This window comes from Simochromis diagramma, unplaced genomic scaffold (assembly GCF_900408965.1).
Source record: "Simochromis diagramma unplaced genomic scaffold, fSimDia1.1 OVJJ01000421.1, whole genome shotgun sequence".
NCBI classification, from domain to species: domain Eukaryota; kingdom Metazoa; phylum Chordata; class Actinopteri; order Cichliformes; family Cichlidae; genus Simochromis; species Simochromis diagramma.
Window position 1 is genome coordinate 4,416,871 of NW_024387250.1, and position 19,866 is coordinate 4,436,736.

The window sequence follows — 19,866 nt, forward strand, 5'->3', positions numbered from 1 at the left end:
CACAAACCACCTCCCGCTCATTTAGAATGCCAAGACAACATTGCGCCATTGTTCCTGATATTTCTGGTTTCGGTTTGTTGGAAAGCAATCAACCCAGCACTGACAATTAATATACTGACTCTTTGGTTTACTTTGAAAAAAATATAGCTTCACCATTTGGACACAGGAGCACTGTTATAAATACTGAAATGGGACAGTTCATTCAAATACTTGTCTTTTTTAAAAAATGATACTAGTGTGTTTTAACAAATCAAAAACGAGTTGATTTTCTGGCAGTTGACCAATCAGTAAATCTTCTTTTGAACTTTGTTCTAATAGTATGATTTTCTTTCTGTGCTCAGATGTCTTCATGTATTTTCTCTTTTTGTCCTCTCCTTCCCCTTCACCCTTAAGGTCTCTTCATGGCAATGAAATCTCAGAGCTTCCCGATGGCATCTTTAATGACGTGTCCTCACTTTCCCATTTGTAAGTAGTAACACACAACTGTATGGCCCTTTCCAGAACCATTACCATCTGCATTTACCATGTTAAGTGTACATACATGTAGCTGCACACAAAAATGCATACACACACACACACACACACAGAGGCACTGTCAGGTACAGGAGCCGTCTGCACACACAGCCAGAGTGTGGCTCACAGCGGGCTGTCTGTTGTCCTCTTTGGTCGGCTCTGCATGAGACGAGCCCTCCCTTAATCAGCCGCAGTCCTGCGGTTCAAGCAACACACAGACCCCTCTGCTCTCTCATCTCCCTGTGTGACATCTTTGAAGCACAAACATTCACTGACTTGCACACACATATCTTTCATGGTCTGTGGACTTCAGTGTTTATTTATTTGTCTGCAATTTTGTGTGAGTTGGGCGTCTGGCTGTGCATGCCTTTTGCCATCCAGCATAAATTGTCACATCATTTCGTGACAGTTGCTGATCAGTAGACATATCTGCCTATTAGATAGATAGACTTATCGTGAATATGGAGCTACCAGGCAGGAGGGGAAGACCACGGAGGAGGTAGGATGTAGTGAAGTGGGACATGCAGACGGGTCATGTGACAGAGGAGGAGGACAGGGTGAGATGCTAGATATAGGGTGAGATGCATCAAATGCGGCGACCCCCAAGTGAGCTGCCAAAAAAAGATGATGACGACAGATAGATCTGTTAATCTGTAGGTGTCCTCCAGTTTTGACACTGGAGCTCTGGCAGAAGGAAGCATAGGGAGAACTAAACAAAGACATTTCGTGGAGAGCAGAGCAAGAGTCGAGGCTTCATGAAAATGGGGCGAAGTGAGGGATGGAGGGGAGCCATTGATCCACAGTCACAGTCAAGTGGCTTTCATGTAAGCAGATGTCAGGTGTCAGCTATTGGCTCGGCCTGAAAGATGAGCCTGTGTTCCGCAGTAATGGAACAGCATCGATTCAGGAGTGTTTGTGCATCCAGCGGGAGGACAGAGCGCCATTGATTCCTGACCACCATGACAGAAGCAGTTAAGAGTGCCTTCTGTTCACACCTTTGCCTGTAATTGAACAGCCTTCCTCCTGATAATGCATGGCCCAAAGTGGCATTGAGCGTTAAACTTTAGAGCTGTTTTATTCTTAGGGAGGCTCTGATTTTTTTGTCTAGGACATCAAGTTGATTTTTAAGTGAGTGTTACTTTATATGAGAATGTAGAGACACCTGCTGGTGACAGAGTGCACTACAGTGGGTAGACTTATACTGAAAGAGCCTAAATCACTGATTACTAATGACTGATCTCTGAATTTTCAGGGCAATCGGTGCCAACCCGCTGTACTGTGACTGTCACCTGCGCTGGCTGTCGGACTGGGTCAAGACTGGATACAAAGAGCCCGGCATCGCCCGCTGTGCTGGTCCTCAGGGCATGGAGGGCAAACTTCTGCTGACTACACCTGCAAAGAAATTTGAATGTTCAGGTGAGTTATTGTGTTCAGCGCAGGAATTTCATCTTAGATTGGTCACTTGTACCTGTAAAAAAAATGAAATATAAGCTTTGGCATTTCCTCTAGGTGATGTGGACACGGCAGTGTTGGCCAAGTGTAACCCTTGTCTGTCGAGTCCGTGCCAGAACCATGGCATTTGCCACAGCGACCTGGTGGAGATCTACAGGTGCAACTGTCCTCCGGGATTCAAGGTAACTACACAGTGCTACCACCTACCTGTGAAGACCAGTTAAGAGGTTACCGACGTGAGTAGCATCATTTTTGGCAGATCCCTTAGTCTGGCCTCTGTTTCAGGGAAAGAACTGCGAGACGGTTCTGAACGCCTGTGTGAGCAGCCCATGTGCCAATGGAGGAACCTGCCGAATGGATGCAAATCAAGAGGGACAGTACAGGTGAGGAAATCAGTGAAGGTAAGGAATGAAATCTTAATCAAAGACAGAACTTGATGAGATGGATTTGTTTGCTTTTACAGTTGCACATGTTCACTGGGCTTCGAGGGCCCGACTTGCGAAACCAATATCGATGACTGCGATGACAACGACTGCGAGAACGGAGCAACCTGCATCGACGGTGTCAACAACTACACCTGTTTTTGTCCCCCCTACTACACAGGTTAGTAGATGCAACATAGTTAAGATCAAGAAACAGCTGCACAGTAACAAAATATCAGTTAAAAAGAAGGTTTTATGCTATGAAAAATATGATTATGCTCTGCGTTAACCACCTTCTCTAAAACTTTTGCCTTTTTGCAGGTGAAATGTGTGAAGAAATGGAAGATGTGTGTGCCCCCGGTCGGAGCCCCTGCCAACACGAGTCTACCTGCCTCATCACATCCTCTGGACCCAAGTATGTTTTACTCCCAGAAGCACCAGATCAATCAATTCTGAGCTGTATGTTGGGAAATAGACGATTTATATTTTTGCATTGTAGGTGTGTGTGTTCTCCTGGTTATGTTGGTGATGACTGCAGTGTAGATTATAATGACTGCGAGGAGCATCGCTGTCAGAATGGAGCTCAGTGTGTGGACGAGCTAAATGGATATTCGTGCATCTGTCCTGAAGGATATAGGTGAGGAGAGGACAAGTGTGCCATTATTTTTGGCTTCTTAGTTTCTTCTGCTTTAATCAGATCACACTCCTAAAAATCCCCTCACTGTCTGTCTTCCTTTAGCGGTCAGTTATGCGAGGTTCCCCCATCTCTACTGTCACTGTGCGAGCGGGCCGACTGCCAGAACAACGCCCCATGTGTGGAGCGAGGTGGGCGCGCCCTCTGCCAGTGTCCTCCTGAGTTCGGAGGGCCACGCTGTGAGAAGCTGGTCAGCGTCAACTTCATCGACAGAGACTCCTACCTCTTGCTCTCTGACCTTAAGAACTGGCCTCAAGCTAACATCACACTACAAGTATGTGCAGTCATTTCTACCATTTCAGTGTGCTGCCACTGCCTTTCTGTGCTAAAGCCTGAATAACTCAAACACCCAATGCAAAAATGATCTCTCTGTAGGTATCAACAGCAGAGGACAATGGTATCCTGCTGTACAATGGAGACAATGATCATATGGCGGTGGAGCTCTATCAAGGTCATGTCAAGGTTAGCTATGACCCCGGCAGTCAGCCAGGACATGCCATATACAGGTAAGGTGCCACTGCTCGCTCAGTCCTGATGAGCACGTAGCATTTTGTGTTCACTTTAGTGACTGTACTGTATATCTTCAATCTGTGTTTTCCTTTCCCAGTACTGAGACTATCAACGATGGTCAGTTCCACACAGTGGAACTGGTGACCTTTGACCAGATGGTGAACCTGTCCATTGACGGGGGTCTCCCTACCACAATGGACAGCTTTGGGGCAGTGCGGCCCATCAACGGGGAGGCTCCACTATACGTGGGGGGTAGGGGCCCTCTCCAGAACACACCTCCCTCCTCTGCAGGCACTCTTAACTACTACACTACTGTCAATCACCACCCCTCCCCCTTCGCTTTGTCACCACCCGAATCACTCCTTTCCCTCAGCCATTCAACCCTTCAGCCCTATCCTCTAGCCACTCCATCCCACCTTTAGTCATGACTGTGTTTGCTAGAAAAATACAGATAAACCTCCTGAATACTAACACACACACACACACATTTTTTTAAATCATGAACAGGAAGCTCATAGAATATAATTCTCAAAAGTAAAGCTACGTTCAGCTTCTTCTGAACCAGGTAGCACTGCATCTTTGATTTAACAGAGGCTTACACCAGATGCCCTTCAGGCTGAAGTACAACCCGCAACCTTTCCCTTGCAAATGTGTTAACCACCACACAGCTGAAGGAACGTCATTCTCAAAAATAATAGATCATAATTTAGAGTAAACACACAATGCATCTCTCTATAGACTTCGTCCTTCAAGCACTTTTTTATAGTGTGTGAACTACGCCATCTAGTGTTAGAATCATAATCAAACTACCACACACAGTCTCGACTTCAGATTAGTTTTGTATTTGCATGCATTTTTTCCCCATGGTGCACATGGTGTTCATTTGTATAATTTACATGTAATTTAGCCACTCTTGATAGAATCAGACTTTGAAACTGAAAAATTAAACCTTTAAAGTTACACCTTAGATTTGTTGCATTTCAGCCCCCATTTGTGGGTTGATATCGGATCAGGAGTGGCTCAGACTTGGTGCTGTTTGTTTTTCCTGCTGTGATGTGCTGTGAAGTGCTGTTCTTCATTCATACAAACTACAGGAGACATTTTTTTCCATACCTCTCTCCCTTTTGTTGTCCCCCATTTCAAGGATGATGTGTCTTATAGTGCAAATGTAAAAAAATCAAAATTAGTTAAAAAAAACTCCAACAAAAAACAGTTGTATATACTAATCTGAGAAGTGGTTTACATACTGCTGGGACACACATGCTTGAAAATATCAGTCTCCATTACACTCATACCAGCCCTGTGTTAGCTGTCTGTGCGTGTGACTCAGTATGCACGTCCTTGTATATAACCATCCTTTCTCTCGTTCCTTCCTCCAGGCATGCCGGTGGACGTGCACTCGGGCACTTTCCGTCTCTGGCAGATCCAGAATAGCTCCAGTTTCCATGGCTGTATCCAGAACCTGTACATAAACAACGAGCTTCAGGACTTCACCAAGACCCAGATGAAGCCTGGCGTGGTACCGGGCTGCGAGCCCTGCAAGAAGATCTACTGCGTACATGGCATATGCCAACCTGATGGGGTCCAAGGACCCGTTTGCCACTGCCAGCCAGGCTGGAGCGGGGCGCACTGTGACCAGCCTGCTAGCAACCCCTGCCAGGGCAGCAAGTATGTCAGCAAATGGAATAGCTTAGTGTGGATCAAGTTTTTAAACTTTATATTTATATTTATTGAGTTTATTGCCTCTTAAATAGGTGTGTCCATGGAAAATGCATCCCTCTGGATTCTCAGTCATACCGCTGTGAGTGTGCAGAGGGTTACCGCGGAGCCCTGTGTAACCAACAAGGGGAGCTGTTTAACCCCTGCCGTCACCTGTCCTGCAAACATGGTCGCTGCCAGATCTCAGACACAGGAGATGCATACTGTCACTGTGAAAGTGGCTATACCGGAGAACTTTGTGATGCAGGTGGGTTTTGTGCATGTTAGTCTGTAGTGATAAAGAAAAACAAGACTTTAAAACAAGTCATATTAAAAACTTTTTTTCCCATTGTTTTTTATTTAGAGATTGAGTGCAGAGGGGAACCTGTGCGAGACTTCTACCAGGTCCAGCGGGGATACGCTATCTGCCAGACGACACGCATGGTCTCTTGGGTGGAGTGCACTGGAGCCTGCGACACAGGGGCCTGCTGCGCCAGCCAGAGGATGAAACGTCGGAAATACACCTTCGAATGCAGCGATGGGACCACCTTCAGCGAGGAGGTGGAAAAGACCATCAAGTGCGGCTGCGTGGGCTGCATGTAGCACAGTTCACTCCCGTTCCCCGCTGCTGCTGACGAGCAGAAGATGGAAAGAAAGAAAGGAAGTAAAGAAAGGAAAGAGAAGACAGTAGGAAAGTGAGGGAGAGAAAGAAAGAGAGATATTAAAGAATATATATAAAACCTCTATCTATATATTATGGACAACAGTGTTTGTAAAATAGTATATTTCCTCCCCTTCTAAGGGTGTTTGACCTACAGTAAAACAGAGAAACCAACATCACGGGCAACAACGTAGGTGCGACAACAGCAGCAAACCATTGTATCCGCAACATTGTTTCAACCCGAGTCACCCAGTGTGAATTCCCCATCCATCTCTGAGGCCTCTGACAGCCCAGCCACCTTCTACCATCTTTACTTTGTGGAGGCAGAGAGAACAGTGGGGTCTGGCCTGGGAAAAGCAGAAGGCTAAGAGGAGAGCTGGACAATTTTGACTTGGCAAAGCTGTTTTGAGTTGAGCTTGGCTGGGTTGCCTGGACTGGGCTGGATATGGTTTGAGTTGAGTTGAAGTTGTTGTTGGTTTGGTGTAGCAGTTTCTCTGCCAGGATACAGTCATCCATCCACACACGCACACGTAGAAGTGAACAGCAAGGAAGAAAACGTACGATTAAGAGCGGCGCATACGCCGTGGCTTCGAGGCTAGGGTGGTCTAGTGTCACAGTTGATTTCTGTGAGGTACCGTAACAGAAACTCCATTAAAAAAATAAATAAACAAGAGACTGCGCTGACTAGCAGCACTGAAAACAGCAGTCAAGGCACGTCTCTGAAGTACATAATCACACATGCATGGCATACACACATTTTCTGCACAGTCTAAACGCCACACGGGAAGGCTTGTGCCAAACTATTCCAATCAGAGAACCCATCCGGTGCTGACAGTGCCCAGTGCTTATCAGCCCCCAGCATGAATTGCCTCAGGGTTAGGATGATTTGCATAATCCCACTCCCAACCTACTCCACCCCAGTGAGTAGGAGGCCAATCAGTCCTGCTCCTTTTGATGCCTGCAGTATTAAACTTGTGCAAACTGTTGCATGTTTGGAGAAGTTTGCTAACAAATATGTAGAGCTTCTTAATATCCTTATAAATGTACAAAACAAAAAGGTTGCAGAATCATGCTCTGTTGTTTTATTTTTTATTTTGTTTTGTTTCATTTCTCATAATTTGTTTTTGTTATATTTTTGTGTCATGATGTAACCTAACTCCTTTAGCTGCCCCATCCCTCCCCTACAACCCTTTATATAGAAATGCCTAACAGATTCTAATATATATATATTTGTATTTCATTTTGGTATAGTATTTTTCTATGTTAAAGAGTAAGTCTGTTTCCTGAAGCTTTGGGACTGGTGGAAAGGCGTTCATTTGGTTCCCTAGGTGTTTTTTTTTTTTTAATTTGTTGTATCTCACATGCTCCAAAAGGTGATTAATTACATTTAATTGGCCAAAAAAAAAATGCAGCAGCTGGTTGGCCTTTTTGTATAGAAGGCAGTATTGGTCTAGAAATATGTTTAATATTGTATATGTTGTCTTCCATGTGAATATTACATTAATTCATTGAGAGTCTGTGCTTGTTTTTATTTATTTTATCTAATGGCGTTTTCCTGTAGAAAGTGAAGATCAAAAATGTCAAAAAGATTTAAAAAGGTAACTAAAAAAAATAAATCACGTAAAAAACTGTATTTGTAACATCACTTCATAGCAGTGTTTGACCTTCCTCTCTGGCTCAGACATTCCTGGTTTGCTTGCAGGGGCCGGAGAGTTCAGAGCTGAGATTAAGAGATGTCCCCCACCTCAAATTTCCCTTGAAATTAACACATCACACTTAAAAGACTTCTGATTGTTTCCGTGTTCATTTGGATTGAAGTGCTCGAGTTGCATTTCTGTCATTTGAATTTGTGAGCTGGTGGGTTTTGTTTTTTTTGTTGTTTTTTTTAAGTTTTTTGTTTTTTTAAATTAGTCAAGCTCAACTGATCATAAGCTGCTGTCAAGCCAGAAGGAACAGGATGAAGTTGCCTCTGTGGACAATGATCATGTTATCAAGGTGTGTCATCCAAGATTGCTTTGAAAAGGCAACTGTGTGTGAAGCATTACATGCCTACTACTGACAGATAAGTAAACGAAAACGGTCTGGACATTTTCAGTATCTGTCAGTTTTAAGTGGTAATCCATACGAAAAAAAAAGAAAAGAAAAAAAAAGAAAGCAATGGTGCCAATTACAGTGAACGTCATACCTGAATGTATAAATGTGTATAGATAAATACGACCTATGCTTATTCATGAAGTGGTAACTTTTAGCTGTTATTTAGTTTCCAATGTAAGATATAGAAATCACATCCTGTCGAATAAGTGACAGTCCATCGGGATGGCGTTAAGGTGTTGTTCTCTCTGCAGATCGGGATTGTGTTTGATCCGTTTTGCTGATCTAACTGTTAAAGTCTCTTTATAGTGTGAAAGGCTGCAGATCTCAGCTCATACAGCGTCGCATCACGGAGCTCCTATTCATATTGCTACCCATGTTAACTTTGTTTTACATGCTGTCGCTGTGATCCCAGTGGTGTACAAAAACATTAAAGATCCCATAAAGGATACTGATGAACAGTCACTGTAATACTTAGGCTGTGTGCCTCGTAAAGGTGCGCGTTTAGTCAAATGTGACTTTCTTTCCATGTCTCCTTTCCTTCCTCTGCACTAATCTGTACTGGACTGGTGCATTCAACTTCCTGGTAGACATCTTAGTGGTGCTTGTGCTATATTGAGATGTAATTCAGTTACTGGTCACATGACCAGAAACACAGTTTTCTTCCATCCTATGAACTATATACATAAATGTTATTGTGAACAACACAATGTCTCTGTTGTATTGAAATGGTGCAAAAACTAAGAAATATCCCTGGCTGGGTTCTGTCTGTTTGCGTTTATGTTACAGGACTGATGGTGGGATTGAACTGAAAACTCAATAATGCTGAATGTATGTAGTGCCACCGACAAAATGTTTACCAAAACTCCACTCTTTTCATTAATTAAACTTAAATGTGTGTGCTTTTAAAAATTGTCTCCATCATTTCCTTCTTTTACTTGGCAAATCTTACAAGTTTGTATTTGAAACACAGTGACACTTTTATATATATATATATACATACATACATACATACATACACACACACTTTTGCCTCTGTACAACACCACAATTTTCAATTCCAAGTTTTGAAATTGCACTTGGCAGCACTTCACTGGAATTCTCAATATGACTTCCAAAGGGATGTTGATGCAAGAAGGGGGACTGTTTTTTTTCCCCCAATGGCAGCAAAAGTATTGTTCTCTCATGGCCAAATCACTAACCTTAACTCAATCAAACACAACATGCTTTCAGTTACTCAAGACATAAGTGAAAGCTGAGAGCTCCCCACGAACAAGCAGCCGCTCATGTGGCTGCAATAAAGGCCTTGACGGACTATCTCAAGGATGGAAACATTTGGTGATGTCCATGGGTTCCAGACTTCAGGAAGTCACTGACTGCGAAGATTTTCATCAAACTTACATTAAAAATTACATCAGTTTGTCCAAATAATTTTGAGCCTGTGAGAATGGGGGACTAAATAAAAATATAAAAAAAATAATTCCTAAACAGTTAATACTATACTTTTGTTAAACCATTTGAGCTGCAAGCCTGTAGATTCACATCTATTTTGTGTGACTTCAAATCCAGTGTGGTGGTGTACAGGGGCAAAATAATTTGGTTGTTTTTTTTTGGTTTTTTTTAAATAAAAATACTTCTGGACCTGATGATATAATTCCCAATGACTTGGAAACATATTTTATTTATTTATAACTCATCTGTTGTTTTGGGTTTATCAGACTGTAGCAACCCTAAAGCTGATGAAATGGACAGTGATTTTACTTCAGTGCATTTGCACCACACAAAAGCTATGGCTGATGCCGAAAAGAGAACAGGAAGTTGCCGATTTGATTTTATGCCTTGTTTGCAGGTGTAGGCTCTACTTGGCAGAACTTTGTTTTTTAAAGATTTGGTAGTAACCAATTACTGACTTACTAAGGTGGCGTGTCCTTCAATTGGAAAAGGGACCTAACTGCATATCACCAAAAAGGGTAAATAAATTAACTACTTCGTGTCACACAGGTTATAGTGCCTTCACTGTTTTCTACACTGACAAAGGTTATGGAGGCCAACTGTTTACCAATCAGTCCAACAGCACAGTGGGAGCTTCCTGTGGGCATTGGGGCTATTGCCCTTTGGCGGTATGGCAGGTCCCATTTATGTAAAATGCCATCAATACTGTGTTAACTACAAAGTTGAAAAATTTACCATCAGGGGGAAGCATCTAAGGTCCTAAAGTGCCACAACTGTATTTCAGATTTTCTCACAGCTTTTGAATAATTGCTATTTTTGTTTCAGTGGCTTTCAAGTTTTTATTTTACTTTACTAAAATAATTGTATTTAGTTTAGTTAACTACACTAACCATAACCATACTGTCAAGTTCACGTGAATATTCAGGATGCTGACTGTAAGGACCTCAGAGTATGATTTGTGAATATTTTTAAAATACTGATAATACACAGTTCAGTGCTCCCCCAGCCCCGAAATTCATTTCACTTTCATGTACTTGTGTGAGCACCTCCGTTGAGGCTGTAATAAAGCAACACTGGTACAACAAAAAACAACATGCATAAAATTCAAACATCTTTATATCAACTCCAGCAAAAATACAAAGTTCTTAACATAAAGATGTATCATTCTTGGGATTACCACAAATAAAGCAGGTATTTCTTTCTAATATACAAAATGAAAATCTTTAAATAGCAACTGTAAAGAATAAACATGTTCAAGTCTGGTATTTGGTGGGCTGTTTTACATTTGCTAGCCTAAATGGAGTTCTTAAATAACAATAAAAACATGGTAGACCTGTTTTGCATTTACAGATGATTTATCCTCTTAAAGAAAATGATCATAATCATTATTATAATAATAAAACTGTGCTAAAATGGTATTTTTTCCTTTGACAATACACTAATGCAAGTTACTATGATGGAAGTAAACAAACGTCACATTATGAGAACATCTAACTGTCAGTGAAAATAAAACAAAGAAATGGAAAAAAAGAGACCATAAAAAGTAAAACTGCCAAACACTTGGATGCACAACTCAGAAAGGGACTAAAGCAACCCCAAATATTTTAGATCCAGCTTGCGAAACACGATTAATGCAACGGTCCGTTACCGTTTCATACATACTTACCAATAAATACACAAACTGTTCAGGCCTTTGTTTGGAGGAATTTTGACGAATAAGCTAGAATTCCCAAATCATCTCCCATAGTTTACAGCTTTTAGTTAACTCTCAAACGGGATTTAGGGGCATAAATATTAATGGGAGGTTTCATGGCTGCATTGTGAAACGGTCTAAGCATTAACAAGAATAATCACATGCAGACGCAGGTAAAATACTCAAAAGTCACCAGAATGTGCAGGTAACACTGGGTGCAATTGTCAAAAGTGACCGTGGAGGTACATAGTGACGAAACCTCAAAAAACATTAAAATAAAAAAAATTTAAAAAAAAAAAAAGCTACAAACTTTTGTCATGACACATATATAACACGCATGTCTCTTAACAATTCAGATCTCAACATCTAATACAACTATAATAAGAATAATTTTATGTTAATGCTGTGGGAAAATGGGCACAAAATAAATCTCAGGTGGAAGATGAGTACGAAAATCTGAACGCCTTAATCAACGTGAGAATTTGCAGATGAAGTGTGAGGCACATACTGTGCGGAACGGAAACAGTTTGCACACACTGTGTGTAGCAAATTAATGCTGACTGCCTCTCTGGGAACTGAAAGCTGTTACAAGCAGAGGACAGGAGATTTCACATTTAGCAACACATTCTATTACATTACACTTCATAAATAAGGCACCTGGTCACAGCAGTCACATATTCACGCTGTTGTGATTTGAACACAGGCTGGAGATACAAACTGCCAACTTACATAGGAAGCTTAAACGCAGTGCATGCTATCATCTAAAACGATAATTATATACAAAAACAGCAAAGGAAAAAAACAAAAGGGAACAAAAGGACTGTGAACAAATTCTTATGAATCCCAGTTTGATGCTTGTTCTCCTAACTCTGAAAACATTTGTTAGGCTGTTGTCATCTCCAGCCGTGTCAAGAGCGCTGAAACATAAAGCCAAACGGCTACAACTGCCAGACATCACGCAGGACTGGTTTTCAGTCCTAAAAACAAATCGAAATCTGAACAATACGTCACATTTGCATTTTCACACTGACCGATAAACAAATTTCAAAATGTGTTTCTTCCTCACATTTACCTACTGAAAAAGGTATTCTCTGAAGAGTTTGGTGAGTACACAAAATAGACATGGTTTGGTCCTTCGGAGTATATTCCAGATAAAAGATAATAAAGAGGCAAATCTTCTAAATAAAGATGATCTCTCTGTCTCAATCTTATTTTGAGAGTGATGTCCTTGTGCGCTTCGCTGGGGTGTCTGCAAGCTTCAGAGCCCTCTTGGTTGCCAGTTTTGTTGCACTGCGTGGACTTCTTTTTACCGGAGACTTTAAAGCTCCACTTCTCGTCAGTGTAGGTTCATCAGTTTTCCTAACTGATCTGGGAGACGCATGCTGTGTTATCGAGGACTTCGTGGCCCTCTTTGAAACATGACTGGGGCTCCCGCTCGGAGGGAGAGCAGCCTCCATTTTTCTCTGGGATCTTGTTAGCACCTGGTCAGGTGAGGTTGGCACCTTGACATCCGTGCTCTGCTGTGGGGTTTCAGCAGCATTCTCTGCATCTTTGATCTCAGTAGGTGTACTCTGTGACGACTCCCTCGACTGGATTTTTGCAGAACTTGCTTCAGTGTGCCTTTTGTTGTCCGCTTTGCCTTTAGGTGTGTCGACAGGGTTATGTTCGGCTATTTTAGGAGACCCAAGTCTCTGAGAACATCTCTTAGGCAACTCCTTTTTACTTGTATCTCTTGAAGCTCTACCACTGCTCTGAGCCCTCACAGCTTTATATTTTACAGTTTGCTTTGACTTTTTGTTAGCCAACATTTTTCGCCTCTCCATTTTTGCCGATGACTCTTTCATTCGTTTGCTGACAGGTAATGCGGATTTTTGTGCCTTAAGAGACTGCTTCAGATTTGACTTGGAGGACGACTTTGTGGTGGCAAGTCTTTTAATCTTGCTGGTTTTTAATATTTTGGATGCCTTTTTCAGTCTACTAGTAGTTTGCTGAACCTGCATCTTCTCTCTAATATTAGAATATTTCCTCAGGATCCTTGCGCTAGCTGGATTCTTTGATTTTCCAGAGGATTTCTGGGATTCACTTATCTGAGCAGAAGCTTTGGCAGAGGAGTACTTTGTCAAATTCTGAGAACTACTGGAGAGATCTCCTCTCTCTTTCCCTTTGACTGCATTTGCTTCTTGCTCCAGTGCTCTAGCAATCAGCTTCTGACTCCTGGGGTTGCTCTTTACAGGGGAGGCAATGGCAAACTTTTTCAAATGCTTCTTTAAGCGCTCTGCCTGTACGCTTGGAAATACACCCTGAGACGTCCCTGCCGCACTTGACGAGTTGTGGAAGCACAGCTGACTTTCTGACGGAAGACGTGTGGTCACCTTCTTGACGATGACAAGAGATTTCGTTTCCGTTGATTCAAGGAACCAGCGACAAATGTTGGAGAGATTAAAACCTTTCATAAAAAGCATTTGGACTGGCGAGTATTTCTGATGCTCTGCAGATTTTGGTTTTCGTGCCCTGCGCTTACTTTTCCATATAGCTGCCTGCCGGTCTGCTTTGTTTTTGTATTTTGCTGCTGGCTGACCCTCCTTATCCATTTGCACCCAACCTTTTTGCATTTTATCATATTTAATATTCAGATTTGTAATTAGCTGTTGGCTTTCTTCTGCGGTCAAAGTCTCAAAGAATTTGTTAGTCGTTTGTTTTGGGGGCTCGTGCCTAGGAGTAATGATAGGGCCGTGTGAACTGTGGGACACGGATGCAACAGACCCAGAGGGGGACCTCACCTGAGCTTTAGTTATTCTTTCTGGCATTATTCTGACAGGAGAAGCTACATCGTTTTGTCTTGGGGCTACAGTATAAGCACTAGTAGAGGGGACAGGGATCAGTCTTTGTGATCTTAGTGCTAATTTTTTGTTGTCCACTTGTGGCAACTGAGTAACAGACTGCAAGGCTATTTCACCCTTACTGGTCTCATCACTCCTTAATGGCATTCTTCTTTCTGTTACAGATGAATCATTATCTTCTACTGACCCGTCTTCAAAAGCTGCTACATTTGGCTGCACGGCAACATTGCTTGCTTCTGTGTTCTTTTGAAGAACCCGTTTACTTCTTAATGGCATAATCTGTGTTTGCAATTCTGCCTTTACGGGACTTGATACCTCACCGCTAAGTTGCACTTTCTTACTGTCATCTGCTACAACCTTGGCAGATCTTAGTTTCTGTCTGGCCTGCAGTCTTTGCTCTTCAACATTCGTCTCCATTTCTTCAGATGGAGTCTCTACTGGTTCAGTATTTTCAGTGTTTAATTCCACAGTTTCAGTTACTGTGTTTGGTTGAGACAGTTCAGAGGTTGGAGGATCACAGGACTCGTTTAGAGGAGATGCAGGAACAGCAAGTGGACAAGGAAGAGGGAGGGAAAGAAGCTGCTCAGGGGGTGCTTCTGGAGATGAAATGGGAGTGGCAGGATTTGAAATAGAATTCGATACTGGAGTTTCAGGTGGTTTCTGGTTTGCAGATCTAAGCTGACGTTTGGGCTCAGGGTTTTGAGGATCATCGGTAGGCTGATCATCTTTTAGGACTTTCTTTTGTTTCTGGATTTGTTTAGGCTTTGAATTTGGGCTTGACTGTGTGTCAGGAGGGGGTTCTGTCACCTGCTCAATGACAGCAGTCTCAATTGAGTCTTTAGGTATGCGTGTGTCAGGTAACGGCTTCTTCATATTCTTTTCATTAGCGGTAGAGACAATAGTTACCTCAAAACTATTGTTGGATGCATTCTGACTCGATTTTGCTGCAGCTTTACAAGGTGATGTGGCGTTACCTGGTCTACGACGCAATTTCCTGTCAGAGGCAGATACGGGTCTTCCATTAACGTGACCCACTATCACCACTTCTGTCTGCTTCAGCAGCTTTGATACTGGAGGTTTGCTACCTTTTTTCCTACGCCAAGGTGGCAACTCCTTCAAGAGTGTGTCAAGTGACTTTGAGGATACATCACAGTCACTATCATTATCATTTTCTATCTCTAAAGGCGTAACACTTTCAACTACTTCAGGTGTTTCGATTTCTGTCTCTTTCGTCATCATCTCCTCTACTGAACCTGTGGTATTAGCGCCATCTGTCCCTTCGCAGTTCTCATTGTGTATTCGTGTCTCTAACTGAAGTTCCTGAGGTTGCTCATCTGGCATCATTTCCTTTTTACCTTCGTCAACTTTATTCACGGGTAATGTGATGCTATTCTGCTGGGGAACGGGTTCACTACTGTGCAGTTCATCTGATGAAATCTGGGACTCTGGTTCTTCTATGGTATTTTTCTCTAATGGCTCAAGGGCTGTTTCTGCCACTGTTTCCTCTGTACTCTCATGCATTTCCTCTTGAGGCTCTGGGTCAGTTTCTTTTATTGCTTCATTTGTAGCGTGATCAACACTTTCGTCACTTCCTGTAGTCATCCCTACATCTGCAACTGCATCCTGTTCTACTTCTGTGTCTTTAACGGTTTCTTGGCTCTCTGTTGGGGTCCTTAATGGAGATGAAGGACTAGACTGTCCCTTGCTCTGACACTGATCTGTCTGACTAGTTTCAACTATAATATCTACTCTACTGGCTGCTACCTCTATGATATCCTCTGTGCCTGGTATCACACTATCATCTGTCTCCTCTGTAGGCATTTGTTGATTTATTGTCTCCGTGCATGATCCAACAAAAGGCATATCCACAGGTGGCACACCTTCAGGCTTTGAAAGTATTTGCTTTGGAGTGACCAATGGTGTGAGCTTTGGCATTGGATTAGGACAGTTACCCTTTCCAGCCAAAGTACGAACAGTTTTTAACTCCCAGATTTCATCTGGCCCCAACCACAAATGTCCTCTGGTGCTTTTTCTGGCATTTCGGCGTGGTACCATGCTGTGCCGCGGCTCCTTAACACACTCTGTAATTGATTTGTCAATAAAAACAATGTCACAGTGGCCAAGATCAGGGTCAACTATTCCTTTAGATGGAGAGTCCTTGGTCCAATGATCAGAGGACGACCTGATGGTCTTCCTGGCCGTCCGCACAGAGTCTGAAGAACTGTTGACGGGAAACAGTTTTGCTGGTGTATCTTTGGGATGTCCAATAGTTACCCTCTGCCTAGCTTCATGTGTGTGGCTACCCTGATTATGCCTTTTTACAGAAGAGCTCAGTCTGGCAGTCTGAGTCTCTGTTTTGTTGGATGAATCAGAGTTCTGTCTCTCCTCCAAAGTGTCAGAGTGAGTAGAAACAGTGGGACTGAGCACACACAGCTTCTTACCAGCAGCATCATTAGAGGTCATAATTTTGATCTTAAGAGGTGCATGATCACCATGACGGTTCTCTGCATCTACTGGATGAGCAATGGGGGTCACCAAAGCCTGGTTACTCCCTGACCCAGGGCTGCGAAGATCCGAAACAGTGCTAGGGGTTATAGACGATTTCAGCAGCACAGCATTTTCTGGAACATTTTTCATTGCACAACTGCCTGGGACTTCTGGCTTGGAAGTGACTTCACTGGGAAATCTTATCTCAGGGTGTGACTTCTCAGGAGTCACTGCACTGGATTTTGCAGTGGAACAAGAAGTTCCCTTGACACCAGAGGTACAGTTAGAGGCTTTATGTGTACTGGAGGATGCAAGTGCTTTGATCTCCGTCTGTAGAAAACCTATGGCATCTACTATCTGTCTCTGATGGTGGGGGCAGAGCTTGGCCATGAACTGTTCCAGAGTGGAGGTGGACTGCAGGTCTTTAGCCTTTGCGAGATGGCGGTCCGGAGACTCACTGGGAGGAAAAGAAGAAGGAAACATTAAATTCTCCATCAGTCTGAAACAACACTGGTTCATTCTTTTGACTGTTATGAGCTCTGCAGATAAGTGAGTTTTCATCTCTAGTAGTTAAAAAAACCTGGAAGCAGATTTATGTTTGTGTGAAATAATATACACGTTTATATTTTTTTTATTCATATATATTTATTAGAAGAATAAGTGATACTTTTTAGAAGCAAATCATTTGTCCAGTGAACTTGACCAATTGCAGTATTACAGCCATTACATTTTTTAGTTTTTTATATTTTACATTAAGAAAAAAATCATACATGCACAAGACATTAAGTAATGGTAGCCCATTTGGTTAAACCATGTCGAAAACATATTAGTTATAATACCAACTACATTAGGGGCAAAAATCAAATATATCAGACTTGTCAAGTTTATATGTCAAGTTTTGTTTTGTTTTAAATGACAAATGCTCAAGTCACCTTTCACAATATAAAACAAACCAATAAAAGAAAAATCAAACATAACTAAAGATATTAAAAAAAAAAAACATGTTACTCTAATACCAAAATTTTATTTATGCCAATGCAAATCAAAAAATTAATAATTGTGCCAAACGAGTATCTCTCTTTATTTCTAAGTTACATTTATGTAATAGATCTATTACAAAATCCCGATACCTTACTACATTAAGAGCCTTTAAATCATAACATTATGCCAAAAATATATCCGCAACTATGAAAAGTTGTTTTCTTTGCTTAACAAAAAAAAAAAAAAAAAAAAAAAAAAAAAAATCTTTCAGAAGCTGCACTTTGGGTCTTTAAACAAGAAAACATTACATTCTGTATTCATGAGGTGATATGCTACAAAGCTATGCTGAGCAACAAAAAAAGACCAACAGTTTTGTGGGAGCAGCAGATTCTGCCAAGTAAAAGATCAACAAGTCAGAAATAAATGAAGTTGTGCTAAATTAAATTTTGTCTGAAAATAAACTATAAATCATATTTACACACAACTTTAGCTAATACTACATTGCCAAGCAACACTGGACAACATTTTTTCATTTTGACATCACAAACATGAATTTTTCATGTCTTTTGTTCAAGTTGGAACAACTATTGCCACAGCAAGCTAAGGCTGCATAACAAATCAGGTTTGCTATGCCTGTCCTCTGTGTTAGAAGCTACATAAAAAGGAACAAAGTGAAATTTCATGGATCAAACCGGTTATTATATACTAGCAGTAAACTGCACTACAAGCATGAGCAAGACAACATAATGGTGACTTTGTTTTTTTTAATGAATTTCAGCTTTATATCACAAAAGTTTATTGTATACTCTCTAAAATGAGGGTGTGAAGGCTGTAATGAATGTTCAGCAAGCAGAAAGACTATTAGGACGTTTCTGGGCTTATTCTTGAATCCCTGATATTCATTGTGTAGTGTAGTAGTCAAAGATGGAAAGCTGTACTGCAGGATTTTTGGCTCTAACCATGAAGCTATTTGTACAGCATGTCAAATATCTCAAAAGTAAATTTTAGAGCTTTAAAAATACATTTTAGAGATTAAAAAAAAAAAAAAAGTGTAACTAGAACCTGATGATTTTTTTGCTAAGCTCGTCAACTTCACATCCCTCCCTGCAAAGCCTAAGCAGTAAAGTGGAGTACCTGAATAACTACTGGTGAGAGTTTAATCCCTGAGGGTTTTTCCACTCTGTTTCTGTGATCATTGCTACAAAACCAAGTACTTTTTCTTCAAGTAGTCAATCTAACAAGCACAAGCAAACCAAATTACATACCAGCTCACAATATTTCACAAGCAGAAAATTGTGAATGAGTAAACTCATTCACAAAGTTTACACACTGTATACAATAGGAGGATAAATAATCTCAAAATTACGATCTGCTATACAAGGGCATTTATAACATCCTTAACCACTGACCAGATTTTTAACTGGTCAAGACATATTTTAGGCTCAAAGAGAATCTACTTCTTACAGTGATTACTTGACATTAAACACACCAACACCCCATTGTTTGTATTCAATAAAACAACCCCAAAAGATAAACTTCACTATACAGAACAAAATCCCCAAATGACAAATATGATTTAGTCCAATCATGCAAAAATACACCCAGTGCCATTCATTTATATGCTATTAAAGTGACATAAAATGTACAAGATCTGTACATATTTGTATGGATAAGGATACTCCGCAATCAGCTGAAGAGTCTCAACATTTAAGCTTGTAGAACGACTTCAGTCCTCACATGCAAAACTTTGCCCATAATAAATTAGTACAGTCTTGCTCCGCAGCTATCTCTTATAACAGTTAGATAAACCTTTAAGATATGTACACACAGGCTTATTATTATTTTAAGAAGCATTGAGTTTAATTAAAGCTGTTTACATTCTCAATTTAAGTGTTAACGTTACATTTTAATAAAAAAAAAGCTTAATAAATACTAAATCGACAATATAATAAAATTTGGAAGGTATCTAAGAAGAAGTAGGTTCTAACCCCATTTTAGCAACATAGTTCCTTCAACGCAGAGGAAATGTATCATGTCACGACCAGAATAAGTTCCCTAAACTGCTCCATACCCAAAAAAAAGTATAGACAGAAATATTTATATATAGTTTAACTTTTATACTTATATCATTATGATTACCACTCTGCTTTAAATCATTTGCCTTTACACAAAGAAATTTACAGTATAGTGTTGTGTGCATGAGATTGCTACATAAAACAGCTTTGAGAACAGTGATAGTGGTGATATCGGCTTTCCAGATGAGGTAGTCAACCACTGGATTTGCTACAACAGAATGTAAGGAGGAATCAATAAATGATCAATAAACCCAAAAGCGCTTTTATGACTTTAGTATATCAACTTAAATGCATTAG

General features: G+C 41.1%; 2 protein-coding genes across 6 annotated transcripts in view; one reads left to right on the plus strand and one right to left on the minus strand.

Annotated features, from left to right (window-relative positions):
- LOC120715044 (slit homolog 1 protein-like) overlaps positions 1–8,085 on the plus strand; it is an 82,331-nt gene extending 74,246 nt beyond the window's left edge. For 3 of the 5 annotated variants that reach the window (XM_040001781.1, XM_040001782.1, XM_040001785.1), the window contains 13 exons: positions 394–465; positions 1,766–1,929; positions 2,023–2,147; positions 2,251–2,348; positions 2,429–2,568; positions 2,709–2,802; positions 2,887–3,024; positions 3,127–3,355; positions 3,457–3,587; positions 3,689–3,882; positions 4,971–5,259; positions 5,346–5,557; positions 5,654–8,085. In XM_040001781.1, the coding sequence (XP_039857715.1) occupies positions 394–465; positions 1,766–1,929; positions 2,023–2,147; positions 2,251–2,348; positions 2,429–2,568; positions 2,709–2,802; positions 2,887–3,024; positions 3,127–3,355; positions 3,457–3,587; positions 3,689–3,882; positions 4,971–5,259; positions 5,346–5,557; positions 5,654–5,892 (2,125 nt within the window). In that variant the 3' untranslated portion in view covers positions 5,893–8,085. The remainder of the gene's footprint in view (positions 1–393; positions 466–1,765; positions 1,930–2,022; positions 2,148–2,250; positions 2,349–2,428; positions 2,569–2,708; positions 2,803–2,886; positions 3,025–3,126; positions 3,356–3,456; positions 3,588–3,688; positions 3,883–4,970; positions 5,260–5,345; positions 5,558–5,653) is intronic. The other 2 variants (XM_040001783.1, XM_040001784.1) reach the window with 1 other exon arrangement.
- On the minus strand, positions 7,282–17,481 carry wu:fc17b08 (titin). Its single transcript, XM_040001780.1, has one exon. The coding sequence runs from the start codon at positions 17,072–17,074 to the stop codon at positions 12,395–12,397; it is 4,680 nt and encodes a 1,559-aa protein (XP_039857714.1). The 5' UTR covers positions 17,075–17,481; the 3' UTR covers positions 7,282–12,394.
- Between the last annotated feature and the right edge of the window lie 2,385 nt (positions 17,482–19,866).

What these genes read in the sequence shown, in the direction of transcription:
- wu:fc17b08 (XM_040001780.1), bottom strand. Translation starts at nt 17,074, where the DNA reads ATGAAAACTCACTTATCTGCAGAGCTCATAACAGTCAAAAGAATGAAC.